We start from the raw sequence: 17,807 nt of genomic DNA on the forward strand, positions 1-17,807 counted from the left end.
GCCTTCCTCCCCCTGCTCTCCCCACATCTGAGCCCCAGCCTCATGACCCTCCCTGCCCCCCCTCCCACCAAGTTTCCTCTCTCCACCTACGTCAGATGTCTATTTTATCTCCTGTTCTAAGTGATATTTAAGCATTCTTCCTTGGCTTCTTTGGGTCTGTGAAATTCAGTATGATTATCCTGCGCTGGAATCAGATGCAGAGACCAACAGCCAAACAATGGGCTAAGCTTGGGAGTTTTGTGGAAAAGTGGGAAGAAGGCTTGAGGGAGCCAGAGGGGCCAAAGACACTACAAGAAGACTTATAAAGACCAAACCACCAACCAAAGAGCATACATGGGCTGGACCTAAATTGCCTTCACATATGTAACAGGGGTGCAACTTGGTCATCATGTGGGTCCCCTAGCGGTAGGAATAGGCTGTCTCTAACTCTGTTGCCTGCCTTTGGATCTCTTTCCGCTAGCTGGGCTGCCTTGCTTGTCATCTATGAGAAAGGATGTGTTTAGTCCTACTATAGCTTGAGGTATAGGGTGGGTTGGTACCCCTTGAGGGCCCATGCTTTTCTAAGAAGGAGAGGAGGGAATGGGAGGAGGGTGGGACTGGAAGGAGAGGAGGGAGGGGGCTATAATTAGGCAGTAACATAATTAAATAAATAAGTAAGCAAATAAATAAATAAAATATGATTTTTTAAAAACTTACTTGCTAGTTACAGAGACCCAGCATTTGGGCCAGGCATTGTTGTGTGGGCTTGGAAGCCCATGTCCCTGGGAGGACTGAAGAAGAAAGATATAAGGTTCAAGTCCTGTCTAGGATGTAAAACAACTTTAAGATAATCTGATAAATTCAGCAAGACCATTAAAACTCTTAAAAGGTCCAGGACCTAGAGACCTGGCCTCCTATGTGCGTAGCATTAAGTTTGATGCCTCGTGTTAAAAACAAGTGATCTGCAGAGCATCTGCTCTATTTGTAGGTGCTGAAAGAAGAGGAAGTTGTTTTTTACATATAGTAGAAATGGGACAGGAAGGCAGAGAACACTGTGGAGCTATGAGAATAAAGAGAAGCCCCTCACCCAAGGATGTGATTGAAGCCTTTTGCCTTCAGGAAAGCCAGGATTCTAGTATCATTAAAAACTCCCTGTGAGCTTTCTTCCTTCTCAAACATAAGCCTGCAATTGCCTGTGAATCTCACCACAAACCCCATTTGCAAGGAAATGGTGAACTAAACACGATGCGTAACTCTAGTGGCTCTTGGTCTCCATTTATAAGATTATAATTACATCTAACGCACCTTGGCAGCCACCCTATAATCTCACTTTTCAGATATGGTGAGAAAGGTAGCGGGGATTTCTTAGAAACACTCTGAGATGTAATTTGAGTACTGGCTCAGCTTCACAGATAATAAAATTGGAACAATTACAGAAAAGACTAGCATGGCCTTGGTGCAAAGAGATGTAACTTGAGAGACAGTCAAATGGTATGGAAGGATGGCTAATGCTAAGCCACTAAGGGAGCCAGCAGCCACAGCTAGGTGTGCCTTGTATCTCCTCCTCTTATGTGAGAAGCTCACACCCACGCTCTTGGGTGGGCTTTGGTTCTTTTCTTGAGCACCTCTCTTTCTACCCATTAAAATACAGCCAATAAAATCTCCAACTCAGTTTTCACCATTGATAGTCCAGAAATTCTTTTCTGCATCAAAGCCACAAATAACCAGCATGGCCAAAATCAAGGTCTCTGAAATATTAAGAGAACTCCTTGGGTTGCTGGGGTGACATTGTAAAGCTGTCTCTCTGCGCTCTCACCACTGACCCAAGCTACTAAAAAAAAGTTTTAACATTTGGACTCACTTTACCATTTTCTACAAATCTTACTGTCATTCTTCTCTACTCTGAGTAGTTTTATCTTTAAATATTTTTTCCAGAGAAAACCTCAGGTCTTCCTTTTCACAATTTAAATTAATCTCATTGCAAAAAAATAATCTTTTAAATGGACAATTAGGTCCAAGACAGGTGTGGAAGGATGTCTAGATGCCTGCTGATCTCTGTAGCATTACTACATACTGTCCTCCAGCACTCTCACCATCCCAAGCTATAATGAGTTGAAGTATCTTCAAATACACCCTGTGGAGATGATTAGATAATCGGGGATTACAGCTAAGCACTCTGCAACTATAATAAACTTACTTCATAGCACCCTACAATACTTTGAACTTAACCCAATTCCCAAAGCTTCACATAATAGCGCAAATCAATAACTCTACCATGAAATTGTGGTAATAGATATATAACCAGCTTATGGATGAATGCATAAATAGAATTAAATATAAGCTTTCCTATCATTTGTATTCTTGAAAAGCTGGGCGGAGGGAGAAAAACAAATTACCACCCAATCTCTTCTGCATTAAAGTCTAAAGTGCAGTATTAGAAACAGTGTAGGCACAGGACCTGAAGCAATATGCTTTGCAAAATCTCACTATGCTCTCCATTCCTTCAGCTCATCTGCTGAGACATTTGAGGCAAACAACTGCAATGGTTAATCGTCACCGACAACTTGTCTAGGTTTGGAGTTATCTAGGAAACACCTTTGTGCTTGTCTATGAGGGTCTTTCCATAGACTTTAACTGAGCAAGAATGAGTCACTCTAACTGTAGGCAGCATCACTTTACAGACTGCAGTCCCAAAATGAGCTGGCCGAATGCCAGCAATTCTTGCTCTTGCTTCGTAGCCTACTCAAGTCTAGGGATTTCCAGCCACATGCTCTGCCATTGTTGGCTCTACCAGGCCTTCTCCACACATTGTGATGGGCTCTACCCTCTTAAGCTTTGACCTAAAATACATTATTCTATTGCCATTTTTTCAGATATTCGGTCGCAACAATGGAATATACTTTTTCAGGTATTAAGTTATCCATTAGAGTGTATTTTAAGAAAAAATTCCAGAACTATGAAAAATTGAATTTTCTTTTTGTACTAAAACTCTCAGCTAACTGAAAACCAAGAAAGTTAAATTTTACTTTTTGCAATTACATTTTCATCAATTAAATAAAACTAACATTCACCAACCCAGGCTTTTACTGAGGCTAAAGTAAGTTGGACTCTCACAAGAACCTTAGATGTGATTGTTGCTGTACTTGTTTATTCAGCAGCAACTAAAAAGGGAAAAGAATCCACTGTCTACTGCATAGCAGCCATTGATCATGCCCTGAAACATAAACCACTGTGCAGCGACCACCATAAAGGAAATGCCCAATGTTCCATTGACCATTTAATTAAGAGAGGCTCCTCCAGTGCACAACATGAGCTAAGATGTGGTGATTGAGGCTCATCAAGAAAAAGAAGGGAGAAAACTAATCCCCAGCCCAGAGATCAACAGACTTGGAAACGCATGCACAGGTCATAGGATTTTGTCCAGCTGGGGAGTGAGTGCACAGGAAAAAATGGTGATATGAAAGACTTTTTAGGACCACACTGGGAAAGATCATGTACTACGACAGCAGGAAGCAGGGCGTGAGACAGCAAATGGTATGAATAGAAAGAGACACACAGCCAGGCGTGACGGCACACACCGTTGACCCTAGCACTCAGGGAGACAGAAGCTGGAGGATCTCTGTGAGTTCCAGGCCAACCTGGTCTACGAATCAACACCAGGACAGCCAAGACTGCACAGAGAAACCCAAGAAACCCTGTCTTGAAGAGAAGAAGAAGAAGAAGAAGAAGAAGAAGAAGAAGAAGAAGAAGAAGAAGAAGAAGAAGAAGAAGAGAAACTACTGTACCTGTGTGGAGGGGAGCCAATTGGGCCTTTACTAAGACAGAAGAAATAGAAATGGACTGCAGAGATCTAGCAGAGGCAGAACAAACATCACTTAGCAGCTAATTAGATGCTGATGTGGAAAGCTGTAATAGTGCTACTAAATAGGCAAAGGGAACAGAGGGAAAGGATAAGTAAATTTGCCAGGAAAAGAAGGTTTTGGTGCTTTTCTACACTGACCATACAGTACTGACAGGAAGTCTAAGCAAAAGATTTTAGTTTATGATTGGAGATTGTGACTATAGAGGACAGAACGTAAGTACCTGTTCATTTTCACAAGATGCTAACATCTTTGAGTCTTTGCAGCAAGGATCTTTCTTCATCTGGTACCCCCTTTTACCTAGGGCTTCACTGTCTTACTATAGGAACTCAATAATCATCTGTTATTTAATTATCTTCACATAGGAATAAGCATAAAAATAGACAAGGCACAAATACCAAGTCCTGTTAGGTATAATTTGGCACAACTGTATGTCTCACATACTCTGGTGCCTCACCTTTGACCATGTCTCCTGGAGGGGGAGACCTGGTGGCACTCAGAGGAAGGACAGCAGGTTACCAAGAAGAGACTTGATACCCTATGAACATATACAGGGGGAGGTAATTCCCCTCAGGAACAGTCATAGGGGAGGAGAATAAGGGGGAAATGGGAGGAAGGGAAGAATGGGAGGATACAAGGGATGGGATAACCATTGAGATGTAACAAGAATAAATTAATAAAGGAGAAAAAAGCTGGAAAAAAAGAGACAGGCAAAATAAGACACTGAAAAAAATAGTACTATAACAAAGAGAGAGTGGAAAGAATAGCATCTTCAAAACTGAAAAAGCACACAGAAATGTGTGGAGGACAAAATAAGAGATCCAACTGGCAACAAGCTGCAAAGAAAACTTCTAACAAGGTACAAATCAGTTCACATCTAGACTCTGTTTATCCTGTGATCATCTGCCACAGCTAAATTTGGGGCTACAAGATCTTGATGTGGTCATTATTTAACATTGGTATTTGTAACTATCTCAAAAATATTATTAATGTTTAGCACTAACATCGTGCAGAGAGAACTCCAACTGATTGGAGTAGGTTAATGGAACCAATAGGACCTAGAGAAACAGAGGCTGTGCTGGATTTCCCACAAACAAATCACAAAGTTCAACAAAAATAACTTTGTTAAACACGTTCCTTCATTACACTATTTTTAGTGGCAAGTCCTGAGGAGTCTAGCCTCATTGTTTATCTAGCCCTGTGGAGAACCACAAATGTTCTGGGTATTTTCTTAACCCCTTCACTTCACACCCTGAGACGCTCCCAAAGAGACCTCTCATGACTAAGGTGCCTAACCTAGAAATCTAGCTACTAGTGGGCTGAAGGAAGCCATACTTCAAGCCATACCTGAAGCTCTGTGCAGTGTAATGTTTAATTCAATGGGCCAGGATGCCCAAATACTGTGTTTTCCTAAAGTGAAGACTGGAGTTTGACCAGATCCTAAAAATCAGCCTCTGAGCCTTTGAGATACCCTGCCAAACAAAGCTGGATATCACTGCAACAAAACACTATAAATAAAAAGCAAGTTGGGGAGGAAAGGGTTAATGTAGCTTAAACTTCCAGATCATAGTCCATCCTTGAAGGAATTCTGGACAGGACCTCAAATAGGGCAGGAACCTGGAGGCAAGATCTAATGCAGAGGTCATGGAGGGGTGCGGCTTGCTGGCTTGCTTCCCTCTGCTTGCTCAGCCTGCTCTCTTATAGAAGCCAGGGATGGCACCACCCACAATGGACTGGGCTCTCCCCCACGGATCACTATGAAAATACCTTGTAATTAGATCTTTTTTAAGTTTTTTATTTAATTGGTTTATTCAGATTACTTCTCAATTGTTATCCCTTCACTTGTATCCTCCCATTTCTCCCTCCCTCCGTCTTTTACCCTATTCCCCTCCACCAGGTCTGTGACAGAAAGGGACCTCCTCCCCCACCATATGGTCACAGCCTATCAAGTCTCATCCTGGTAGCCTGTTTATCCCATCTCTGAGTGCCACCAGGCCTCCCAACCAAGACGAAGTGGTCAAATATAGGGCACCGGAGTTCATGTCAGAGTCAGTCCCTGCTCTCCACACAACTGTGGAGAATGTGCTGTCCATTGGCTAGATCTGAATAGGATTTCAATGCTTACAGCATGTATTGTTCTTGGTTGGTGCAGTAGTTTGAGCAGACCCCCTGGGTCCAGATCCACCCGTCATGATGTTCTTTTTATAGGTTTCTAGGAGCCTCTGGATCCTTCTATTTCCCCATTCTCTCATACTTCTCTCATCTAGATTCCCAATAGGAAGTCCCCACATCCATCCTAATCTCCTGGTAAGTGAAGACTTTCATGGAACATCCCTTTGGGGCTAGTGTTCAATTATAAGTGAGTATATACCACGTGAGTCTTTCTGCTTCTGGGGTAACTCACTCAGTATGACCCTTTCTAGTTCCATCCATTTGCCCAGAAATTTCAGGATTTCCTTGTTTTTAATAGCTAAGTAGTATTGCATAGTGTAAATGTGCCACTGTTTCTTCATCCATTCTTGAACTGAGGGACATTTAGGTTGTTTCCAGATTATGGCTATTATGAATAAGGCTGCTATGAACACACTGGAGCATATGTCCTTGTTGTGTGGTGGAGAATCTTTTGGGTATATTCCAAGGAGTGGGATAGCTGGGTCTTGAGGTTGCTCTATTCCAAGTTTTCTGAGAAAGCACCAGATAGATTTCCAAAGTGGCTGTACAAGTTTGCATCCCCCCAGCAATGAAGAAGTGTTCTCCTTTCTCCACATCTCGCCAGCATGTGCTGTCACTTGAGTTTTTCATCTTAGCCATTCTTATGGGTGTATGATGGAATCTCAGAGTTGTTGACACTAAATCTGTTAGAAGAAAAAGTGAAGAAGAGCCTGAAACACATTGGCACAGGAGACAACTTCCTGAACAGAACACCAACAGCCCAGGCCTAAAGGTCAACAATTAATAAATGGGACCTCATGAGGCTGAGAAGATTCTGTAAGGCAGGAGACACTGTCAACAGAACAAAGCAACAGCCTACAGACTAAGAAAAGATCTTCACCAACCCTTCATCTGACGAAGGGCTAATATCCAAAATATATAAAGAGCTCAAGAAATTAAACACCACCAAACCAAATAACCCAATTAAGAAATGGGACTCAGAACTAAACAGAATTCTCAATAGAGAAATATCAAATGGCTGAGAAACACCTAAAGAAATGATCAACCTCCTTAGTCATCAGAGAAATGCAAATCAAAACAACTCTGAGACCGTAACTAGATCTTGTGGAGACATTTTGTCAACTGAGGCTCCTTCCTCTCTGATGACTCTAACTTGTGTCAAGTTGTCACACAAAACCAACCAGTACAATCACTTGTGTGCTGTCCTACTTAGGTTTTTATTGCTTTGACGAAACATTATGACCAAAAAACAGCTTGGAGAGGAAAGGGTTTATTTGGTTTATGCTTCCACATGACCGTACTTTATCAAAGGAAATAAGTACAGAAATTCAAACAAGGCAGGAACCTGGAGGCAGAAACTGAGGCAGAGGACATGGAGGAGTGCAACTTATGGACTTGTTCTTAATGGCTTCCTCAGCCTACTTTCTTATAGAATCCAGCACCACCTGCTCAGTGACAGCACTGCCCACAGTGGCCTGGACCCTTCTACATGAACCATTCATTAAAAAAATGTTCTACAGGCTTGCCTAGAGCCCGATCTTATGGAGGCATTTTTCTCAATCAGGTTTCTCTCCTCTGAGATGACTATAGCTTATGTCAATATGATGTTAAAATTAAAAAAAAAAACAGCAGCACAGGTGTCAAATGCTTAAACAGGTGACTACAATAAAAAGTCCCAGCCAAGACTTGAGGGAATGTGGCTGACTGCCAAGACCTGGTGTGTTGTTTTCTCGTCTTCTGACTGGGAGATTAAATCCATGAAGATGGAGTGTCTAGACACTTGCACCCAGTGGCCTGTTGCCCAACTTTTCCCTATACATCCCTTTTTGTTGTTGATGTAATATATATATCTTTTCATAATAAATTACTAGCATAATACTTTTCCTGTGATCCCTTCTAATGAATTCTCAAGCCTGAAGAAGTGTTGACATCCACAGAAGACAAAGCTAGTACCTCTGTGTGTGTCACCTATCATTGAGTTTAAATAAGTAGCACCTGTACTAAAAGACAACTTCACAAGAGAAAAAGTACAGTGATTTACTTATCTCAACTTTACATGTCACAGAAACCTTCAGAAACAAAGACCCAAAGAAACAGAAACTCTTTACTTCCCTATGCAGGCCTCATTAATAGCAGAGGTTTGTGTAGAGCCTGACAGTGCACAGAGGACATGACCTAAGGATGACATGCTTCTGGGAGCTTGGGCAGGTTCACTTTCAGACTCTGAGCCTCTGTGTTTCCATTGCTCCCTGCTGACATGTCAATCATCCTGTGAGAAGACACGGTCACTGAGTTCCCAAGCTTTATATGCTGTATCAATGAAGGACACTATGAGATGCCCACTGTTTTCTCAAATGCTGTATTTGGGGGCAGCATGTCCTACCCCCAACACAAAACCACTCCTGCCATGGCCTACCACGCCTACTGAGAAGTAAGTCAGCTCTTTTATATCTAGTAATCTTTGTATTTGCACACTCCTTTGGGTTAATCTAACATGTTAGTATAGCAACTAGTTTTAGACAGGCTTTTAGGAGCTTCTGGAGTAACCAACCACTCATCAGCTGCTTTAAACGACCTTTAAAAAGAACTCTGTCATTTCTAGAGATAGGATATTCCCAATCTTCCCAAACAATCTTCTTAGTACCAAAATGTTGCACACTGCTGGAATTTTTTGCTTTCTGTGGATATAAAGCATCCCTGTGTGACTTCTAGTCTTATGGCTCTTAGTTACGCATAATGAAGCCACGTGAGGTAAGTTTCATCTGCCCTCCACAGGAGAGTTCAAACAGTTTCCTCATTTCTTCTCAGCCTCCAGTTGTATTTCCACACAAGTGTATTTAATAGAACTCAGCCAGGTTGATAGAGTAGGCACTCTCCAGCTCCTAACTCCTCCTAAGTAACCATAAGGAAGTACCAGAGTGCAATAAATTTATTAGTCAGGAGGGGTGGTGGGTATACAATTTCTAAGCTATACAATCTTTACTCTGAATTTATATAGCTTTAAAACAATATCAGGAAATAAATACATTAACAGAAAGAAAAATCACTGGATAACACACACACATAACAAGTATGTATACACACTGACACCACACAAAGTTCCAAATCAAAAGAAAACTGTATGATAGTGGAAGTGGTACTTGGTTTCTTGCAGAAATATCAACTTACACAGAAGATCAAAACTAAACTTTGTGTTTGACAGCCTTGCAGAAAACATCTTTCCTATCTAAAATTCTGAATGTAAATCAATCTCCATCACATCTTGTCAAATACAAATAGCCAAAACACTAAGAAAGTAACATTTGTATATTCCTGATTGTGTCATGGTTCTTCCTGCTATAGGCAGTTTATTGTATATATGTGTAATAATACACATGTCTATGAAAAATTAATTAATTAAAAAATGTTAAGACATAAAATGGAAAAAAGTTTCAACAACAACAAAATAAACTTTGTGGGAAGTGGAGAGATGGAGAGAAACCTATGTTCAAGAAGGATAGATGATTTCTCACTGGGGGACTTTGAAGGCCTAAGCTAACATGCTGCAGTGCCTTCTGGGCTTCCTTTCCTAGAAGTGTGCCTGTAGGCAGAGTGTACTTTGTTCTGTTCACTGTGGTACAGGCAGGTCCAGTCTCTGCACTGTGCCTTGTGGCCATAGTAATGAGACAGCAAACTGCACATGTCAACATAGTGTGGCCTGCATGATGCTCTGCATAGCTAATGATGACTATGTCACCTGAATGATGCTGCCCATAGCTAATAATGACTAAATCACCCGCATGCTGCTGCACACAGCTAATGATGACATCACCTGCATGCTGCTGCACACAGCTAATGATGACATCACCTGCATGCCACTATGCATAGCTAATGATGACTAGATGGAACACAAGCAGTTCCTTGACTGTCACACTTTTAGGACCTTTGGCTTTCCCCTGCTAAATGATCCTGTGCTCTCATGTACCTATGTCCACACTGTCAGTTCTTAGGAATGAAGAACTAGGGTTTTACATATAGATTTATACTGCCTACATAATGCCATCTAAAGGGATCAACCAGTAACTGTGAAAGGCCGAGCAGTCAATCCAAGCAGCTAGGGCATCCATGCCTGAAATAGCTTGTGAGTCACAGTAATCTCACAGTTTACAAATAGCTAACCTCTCCAGTTTGGCTCTGGGCACAAGGCCTTTTTTCTCCGAATTCCACTCTCTGACAAGTTGCCCTCTACTTTAAGGGCCTTGAAGCTTTTCTTCTGTCTATTTTACATACAATTGTGACCCTTCACTTCACCACACATGACAGGCTCTGGCATTCTGATGCCATCCGTTCTGATTGCACTCCTAGCCAAGCATCATGGGATTGTGAGAAGCTTGACATGAAAGCCTACAGAAGTCTCTGTTTCTTCGCCACTGTACTAAAGACCATTTGATGTGAAGTAAAGCAAGCAGGTGTGCTGATGAGCTCTTTCCTAAATCCAAAAGAATGTGGGCTGCTAAGAGGTCTGAATGCCACACCCATGCAATAAACACATAAATGTGGCTTTGTTGACTTTCTTATCCCTTAAAGGCTGAGCTCTCTCTTCTCTGCTATAAAATCTCTGTTAGAAAATTGCCTCTTGGGGGATGGAGGGAGGAATGGGAGGATACAAGGGATGGTATAACAATTTAGATGTAATATGAATAAATTGATAAACTGTATTTAAAAATATATTAAAATAAAAAGAGAAAAAAAAGAAAAAAAATTGCCTCTTGGATACAACTGTTAAAATCAAATGTTTAGGGGCAATGTAGAGCCTAAGAGAATGATATTAAATAATCTCTTCATTTTGAAAACTATGTTCCATATACTCTTCTTGTTAAGTTCAGGAAGAGCGATTGAGTGTCAAATCTCTCAGCTGAACTGCCAGACTAACCACAGTAACAGGTACACATTTTCATAGGTACAAAGCCAAAATCAACCTCCACCAAGAAGCAAGGATAGAAATTTACTACCTAGAGCAGAAAGAAGAGCATGTGACTTATCTCCCAAAGCATTATTTAATATATGCTGGGTTTTGTTCTAGAAGAAAAGATGCCAGGTACATATTGGGGGCATGCTTAGGTCAATGTTATGAAACACATGTTCAAAAAGGTTAAAATAAAAGACAGGAATGTCTCTGGGCATGCTCAGTTTTCTGTAAAAAAGTTTACACTGAAACAAAAGGATGCTTGAAGGCGTGTTTAATAACAGGGGCGTTTCCCTAAGGATCCTGCTTCCCTTGGCAGCCAGCACAGAAGCGTCAGGATACGATGTGGGATCCAAACCATCGAGTCAAACTAATGCTGATAGAGACCTGGGAGAAACCAGGTGGCCCTAGCCAGAAATACCAAGATCAGAAGACAAAGTAACCATTGAAGATAATAAGGTCAAGGATGATGTAGAAAATGGGTTCCCGAAACCATCATGCAGTGGCCACCAAAAATTATGAATAATCAGAACCCAGTGTTAGAGAGAACAAAGTCTCTTCCACAAGCATACAGCTTGAGCAGCAGAGGAAAATCAGCCATGGTGCCTGGACCTTATTGGTCCCTCTCACTGGGGAAGCAAGCTATCTGGAAATCTTAGGACCACCGTTTATGTAGCAGTCATAAGCCTCAATTATTTAATGCTGGCAGACATGCTGCTGAAATTGATTCTGATATAGTCAGTCACGGCCACAACTGATGAATCTGCACCTCCAGCAGCCCCCTGTGCCATGCTGCTGCTGCTGCAGGTCTACAGATGACCTTTGAATGTATCTTTGGTTTCTTCCCAGTGGTTTATTAATCAGTTCCCATTAGAGATACTGTCATCATCTTTTGTACCCTAGAATATGAAAACTTTTAAAATGGGCTCAAATCCTCATATGTAATAAATGATGGAGCAGTATTTGCATCCAGGAAATTTAGCCAACAAGGCATTGAGTCAGACAGCTGTTTCTTTGGCTACGTGGCCCATACTACTCCTCAGCTTTATGTGGTAGCTACAGCTAAGATGTATCTGGATAACCTGGTAAAGCCATGTCCCTGTCACCACCAAGGATTTGATGTTCAGCTTCATCCAACAGCAGGAGAAGGTGGCTGCTAATATTTACTCTGTTGAGAAAATGCCACATGATCTACTGTGTGCTGGCTACATATTTGCGGCACAAAACTGGTGTGTTCCTGGACCGACTTTCATCATCACTCATGTATTGTATCATTCCCTTCCTAAATCCAGTCCCAGCAGTGAAAATATCAGATTAACACAATGAACAGTAGAGGGAAATTTGCTTGCTTTTTTTTTTTCATACGAGAATAGGACCTGAGTTCCTCTGCCAGACTGTCTCTCCAGCCTGTTTGTACAGTTTTGTCTGTCCTTGTAAAGAAGAGACACACTGGCATCTCCTGTGGATTAAAATAACTGTAAAACCTCTGATTTGAAAGGGCCTCTGGGCCTGCTGCCTGGCTGATCCAAGCACCCAAGGATTTGAACTCTATTGAATTACAGTCTACTGCAAGAAGCAAGCAGGAAGCAAGAACGGGTGGGGGTGGGGGTGCCGAGAGCTAGTTGTCTGATAGCACAGCTGCCTGCAGCCTTTGCAAGGGTCGCAGCAACTCCCTAGCCCTTACTAGCAGTCTAGCAATGAGCCTCTAGGAAATAACAACTATAATTAGGGAGGTCTGGCTTGCTTGGCGCATTCCTAAGGGAATAGAAAGACTCGTCCAAGTCAAGCCTATTCGTGAGGACAGAGACAGAGAAACAGCGAAATGACTGTTTGCACTCCACTCTGGAGAGGAAGAGCAAGAAATGAATAAAATATTCCTTCATAAACATAGAGAAAAACACAATGCCCCTCCTCACAATGCTGCTTCGTCTCTTTAATATTTATTGGATTCATTTCTGATAAATCTCCGTCTTGGGTGCAAAGCATTAGCATGCCAAGTAGGTAGGAAGCTCAAAGGTGGACAATGGCCTGTGACTTTGGTCGGTGGCAGTCACATGCAAATGTTCAGGATTTTTGCCTTACCCTGAGACACTGTAAACTGCATGAGAAAGTAAGCAATTTGCCTAGAATAATACAGTTTTAAAGATGTATGTACCCTTTGAAGCAAATTGAACTACCCTGTATGGATGAAGTCACCCTTTAAGAGGTAGAGAGTAGTACTCTAAACCTTACAGTTCTGGTCTTTGCCAAATACTGAGGATGTGATTTTTAACCTAGGATAATTGATTGTTTTAGCATAAGTAAATGCAAATAAATGTTTGGATTATACAAACATATTCCAATTAACTATGAAATCCAAGAATACTTTTGCATGGGTTTTATGATGGTTAATCTTGGGTGTCAACTTGATTGAATCTAAAATAAACTAAAAAGCAAAGTATCTTCTTGGAAGATTCTTTGAGGTGGTCAGACATGCCCTAAATATTGTGGCACATTCTGGTGGCAGCCCAAATAAAAGGACACAGGAAAAGGGAAGTTTACTTTGCCTGTTTGCTTTCACTCTTGTGGCTAGTAATCTACGCTGCTGTTGTTGCTAGTTCCTTCACAGACTTAAGAAGCAGCCTGTAGCTTGGACTGAAGGCTAGCAGATCTCCAGGAATCTTTGAGGTCTTCAATACTCTTACAGAACTCTGCCTAGGCATGCAGCCTTGTGAACTGGACAGCTACCCTCTTCTGGCCTCTCCAGTATGAGACAGCCATTGTTGGTCTACTCAAGACAATATCACATAAGTCAATAGAATAAATCTACCTTTTGTTCCTCCAAAGAACTCTAGTACAGTTTTAATCTCAATTTTTCTTTTTAGTTTACAAGTCAATTTAGACATACGGAGAAAATGCAATGCCTTGATCTGTGTATAACTAACCAGCTTGCTTCTGAGATGGTTAACATGACAACATGTTACTTAAGCTTCCAAATGGTCTATTTGACATCTGACTGCACAGTCTTTATGCTATGTCTTCAGGCTTCAGGGAGCCCTCCCCTCCCTCATCCCTCCCTGGGTTTGCCACTGGATAGTTGGGGTAAAGGGGAATGTGGAACCTCATGGCTTTGGCGCTAGATGTAGCACTAGGATGCACATGGAGTTTGCCTCTCAGCTAATAATCTGGTGGTTTTGTCCTCTAGGAGCCTAGGCCTTATCTGTGTTGTCTTAAGAGATAACAGTTTGTGGTAGTTTATCAGAGCCATGGTAGGTACCAATGCACATACTTTGATATTTTTATTACATATATTTCTAGGTATCTCTGTGTGGCACCTACCTTTTGAGGTCATAGTTGATAAAAATGTAAGTTTCTGGGTGTTGAAGAATATATCCACTACCTAAGAAACATGTCTGGAGCCCAGGGTCTTCATCTGTGTATTGTAGCCCTATGCCAGCCGTAAACCTGAATATGGAGATCATGAAAAAGTTGGCTACATTAAAAGATTTCTGAATTAATTCAAAGTCATGTGTATGATGAATCTGGGGTGATTCAGACAGAACTCACCTGTGTTGCACCACATGTCATGCACTTGATAACAAGTTTAATTTTTTTTTCAAGTTAAGTACATTTGGGCTTGGGATTAGGAAAGAATTTGCAGAAAGTTCTGAAATGGCCAAAAGCACATTTCTGCCATTCTGTACTATATACAGATGTATATGTATACCATATATGCAAAGCAGTGTTCTCAGCACTAACATAATCAGACCACCAAATAACTCAAAAACTGAAGATGCTTCATGTCTTGGCATGTTAAATAATCACCAAAATTTTATTCTTTATATAAAAATAGATGAGCATAACCATCTCCTTAGTATGCAAATTTGCCTTCACACTTAATAATTGGTAAAATTACATGTATATTAAAGAATTGTTTTAAAATAAATGTTTATGTAATTAGCAAATGTTTGGCTGGTATACCTTTTTTGAGTACCACTATAGCAAGAATCATGTGAAAATTTCTTGTATGCAAAGGAGTGGAAAGTGGAACATTTTAAGGAAGCTGTGGTCTACAGCACCAGCACAGAAGATCTCAGGGGGCAAAAGATGAAGGAGTAAAAGAATATTTGGTGATCACAAGTGCACATTAGATTTATTCAGCATCTCGTTGTTCACTATTTAATGCAAAGAACCTTGTTGTGACTATTCCTGCCTATTGTAAGTATTTTAACAGAATATACTTAAGAGTCTAATCTTTTGACAGTATTTTGAATACAAAAATCATATCTAAAGAAATATTTTAACTTGACTTTCATCAGTCTGAAATTCACTTATAATTAAGGGAATTTTCTTTCTTGACTAGGCACTAAAAATAGAATGTAATTTTGCCAACTTAATAGGCTGAAATTCAGCATACTTTTACATCCAATATCTTTTGTAATTACATTAAATGGCTATCCAAGTTTTAAAGTAATAAATACATGCCCATGAAGAAATCACAATACATGTGCACATATGTAAAACATATAACATATAAAACCCTTGAAAACAAAAATCATCGTCATTCATACTTTTATCCTCAGCCTTTCAATCAAATATAACAAAGTATAAATGAGATTGGAACTGAGGCAAATACAGGAAAAGAAGCTGACAGGTAGGAAGTTGAGAAAATAACCTGTAACACCATCATGGTACACAGTACTGATAATAGTTCATCAATAAATGAACTAAAGAGGAAACTTGAAAGAGGGTAAGAGACATGGATGTCTAGGTACGTAAGTTCTTTACCGTGAGGACTTTATTAACCAGTAAAATACATAGCTTTTTAAGAAGACTGCCACAATGTTAAAATATGTTGGTTTTAGTGTTTTGTTTTATTTTAAGATGTGTGAATTAAAGCAGTTGGCAAGGAATACAATGCTATCTCAGAAGGGAATGCCTGAGCCTTAAACTACCAGTAAAGTAGAACTTGATGTTGTTTTAATTAAGTCTAAGGAAAAAATGGGGTTATAAAGCTTTGCTTTTGTATCTCAAGGAAAAACTGTGGACTTCAAAAATTCACTAAGAAACAAACAAACAAAACTGAGTCATGAGTTCTCTGAAAAAAAGGAGACTTGTTTTTGTTGTTTTGTTTTTAAGTTAGAATTTGGATTTCACACACATGATTCTTTGAAGGAGCTTGTGACATTTTTCCTTTAAGTGTGTGGCTAAGTTATAACAGAGCCTATGTATAGAATAAACTATAGTAGATTTGGGGGAACAGGAAAGAATGCTCAGAGGTTAAGAGCATTGGCTGCTCTTCTGGAAAACTGAGGTTCACGTTGTGGCATCCACTTGGCAGCTCACGATAGACTGTTAACTCGTGTTCTGGGTCATTCATCACCCTCTTCGGGCCTTCTTGCACACTCCACTCCATACATGTGGTACACTGACATACAGGTGGGTATGAAGAATAAAATGAATATTAAAAGTAGGCTTGTGAGGAGAGGGCTCGCCAACGTATAGTTACTGTTTATTGGGACCATACCTTTGGTTAACTCAAACATGTTATTTTGTTATGTTTCAACTGCTGCCATAAAACATCTTGACTTGGTAACTTACAGATAGCAATGCATGTCTCCCAGTCACGGATGTCAGGAAGTTCTTAATCATAGAGCCTGCAGATTTGCAGTGCTGGTTTCCTGGTACTTAAACAGCACCATCCACCTACATCTTCTCATCGTAGCAAAGGCACACCAGAACCTTCAGCTTCACTCAAAGGCCACAAACCCATTTGTGAGAGTCTCACCTTTAACGCAGTGGCTGTCAAGTCCCATTTCCTGGTGGTTAAGATTTTGACACGTGAAGTTTTCTGGACACAAACCTTTAGTTCATAATGACTACAGCTCTGTAGAATGCATCTAATGCCATGCTTGAGCTCTGGGGAGCAGGTGTTTGCTGAGAAGAGCTGTCGTTGGTAGATTGTCTTCCTCTGTGCATGCAGACCTAATGCGAGACTAAAACTTGAGCAAGAACGAAGAGTCTGCAGAGGGAAGGAGGCATGGAGCTGACCCACCTTGCTGCTGCTGCTGCTGCTGCTGGTTAGAGATGCTGTTTTCTGAGAAGGAGCAAAGACAGCTAAGACGGTGACTTTGAAGCAGCATCTGCAGTACCAGGCGTCCACACGGAAAAGGATGCCGCAATCAAATAAAGAACTATGGAAAGCAGAAAGAAGACCAGATGGGACTTTCTCAGGAAGGAACCCCACCATGCCAGGCTGCTAGCCTGAGTCGGTTCCCACAAATGGAGAAGAGTGAAAGATGGAGCACCAGGCTCTGTGAGAGCCAAAAGGAGACCGTCCACAGCGCTAGCAAGACAGAGCTAAACTCAGCATGCCCAGAGGAGAGCGGAAACACATCCCACAAACAATGGCTTAAAAAATAAAATAAAAACAAACCTAACCAAGGAGGTAAGAAACTTCTACAATGAAAACGTTAATACACTGGAAAAAAAATAAATAAGTAAATTGGAGAATATTCTAGATGAAAGACCTCTCCTGCTTCCAGACTGCAGAATTAATACCACAGAGGTATACCCTGCCCTAGCCTGCCTTTCGTTGCTTTGATAAATACCATAACCAAAAGCAAGGCATACAGGAAAGGGTTTGTTTTACCCTACAGGTTACAGTGCCAGTCTATCATCCAGGAAACTTAGAAACAAGAACTGAGGCAGAGACCGAAGAAGAATGCTACTCAGTGGCTTGCTTTTTCACAGTTTGCTGAGCATGCTTTCTTAATCAACCCAGGTCCACCTGCCCAATGTAGCACAGTACCAATCCTACGGAGACAAATCATCGATCATTAAACAAGAAAATGCCCAGAGATATGCCATAA

At 40.9% G+C, this 17,807-nt stretch overlaps 1 protein-coding gene across 2 annotated transcripts in view; it reads right to left on the bottom strand.

Moving 5' to 3' along the window:
• The window catches only part of LOC311581157 (uncharacterized protein), an 86,450-nt gene that overhangs the window by 18,266 nt on the left and 50,377 nt on the right, over positions 1-17,807 (bottom strand). Inside the window, exons 3-4 of one of the 2 annotated variants that reach the window (XM_084753183.1) lie at positions 16,799-17,129; positions 14,275-14,400 (exon numbers count right to left, since the gene is read on the bottom strand). In XM_084753183.1, the coding sequence (XP_084609309.1) occupies positions 17,053-17,129 (77 nt within the window). In that variant the 3' untranslated portion in view covers positions 14,275-14,400; positions 16,799-17,052. Of the gene's footprint in view, positions 1-14,274; positions 14,401-16,740; positions 17,130-17,807 lie in introns of those variants that run through there. The other variant, XR_014773671.1, reaches the window with a different exon arrangement.

Source organism: Acomys minous, assembly GCF_964271855.1.
Source record: "Acomys minous genome assembly, chromosome: 13".
Lineage (NCBI taxonomy): Eukaryota > Metazoa > Chordata > Mammalia > Rodentia > Muridae > Acomys > Acomys minous.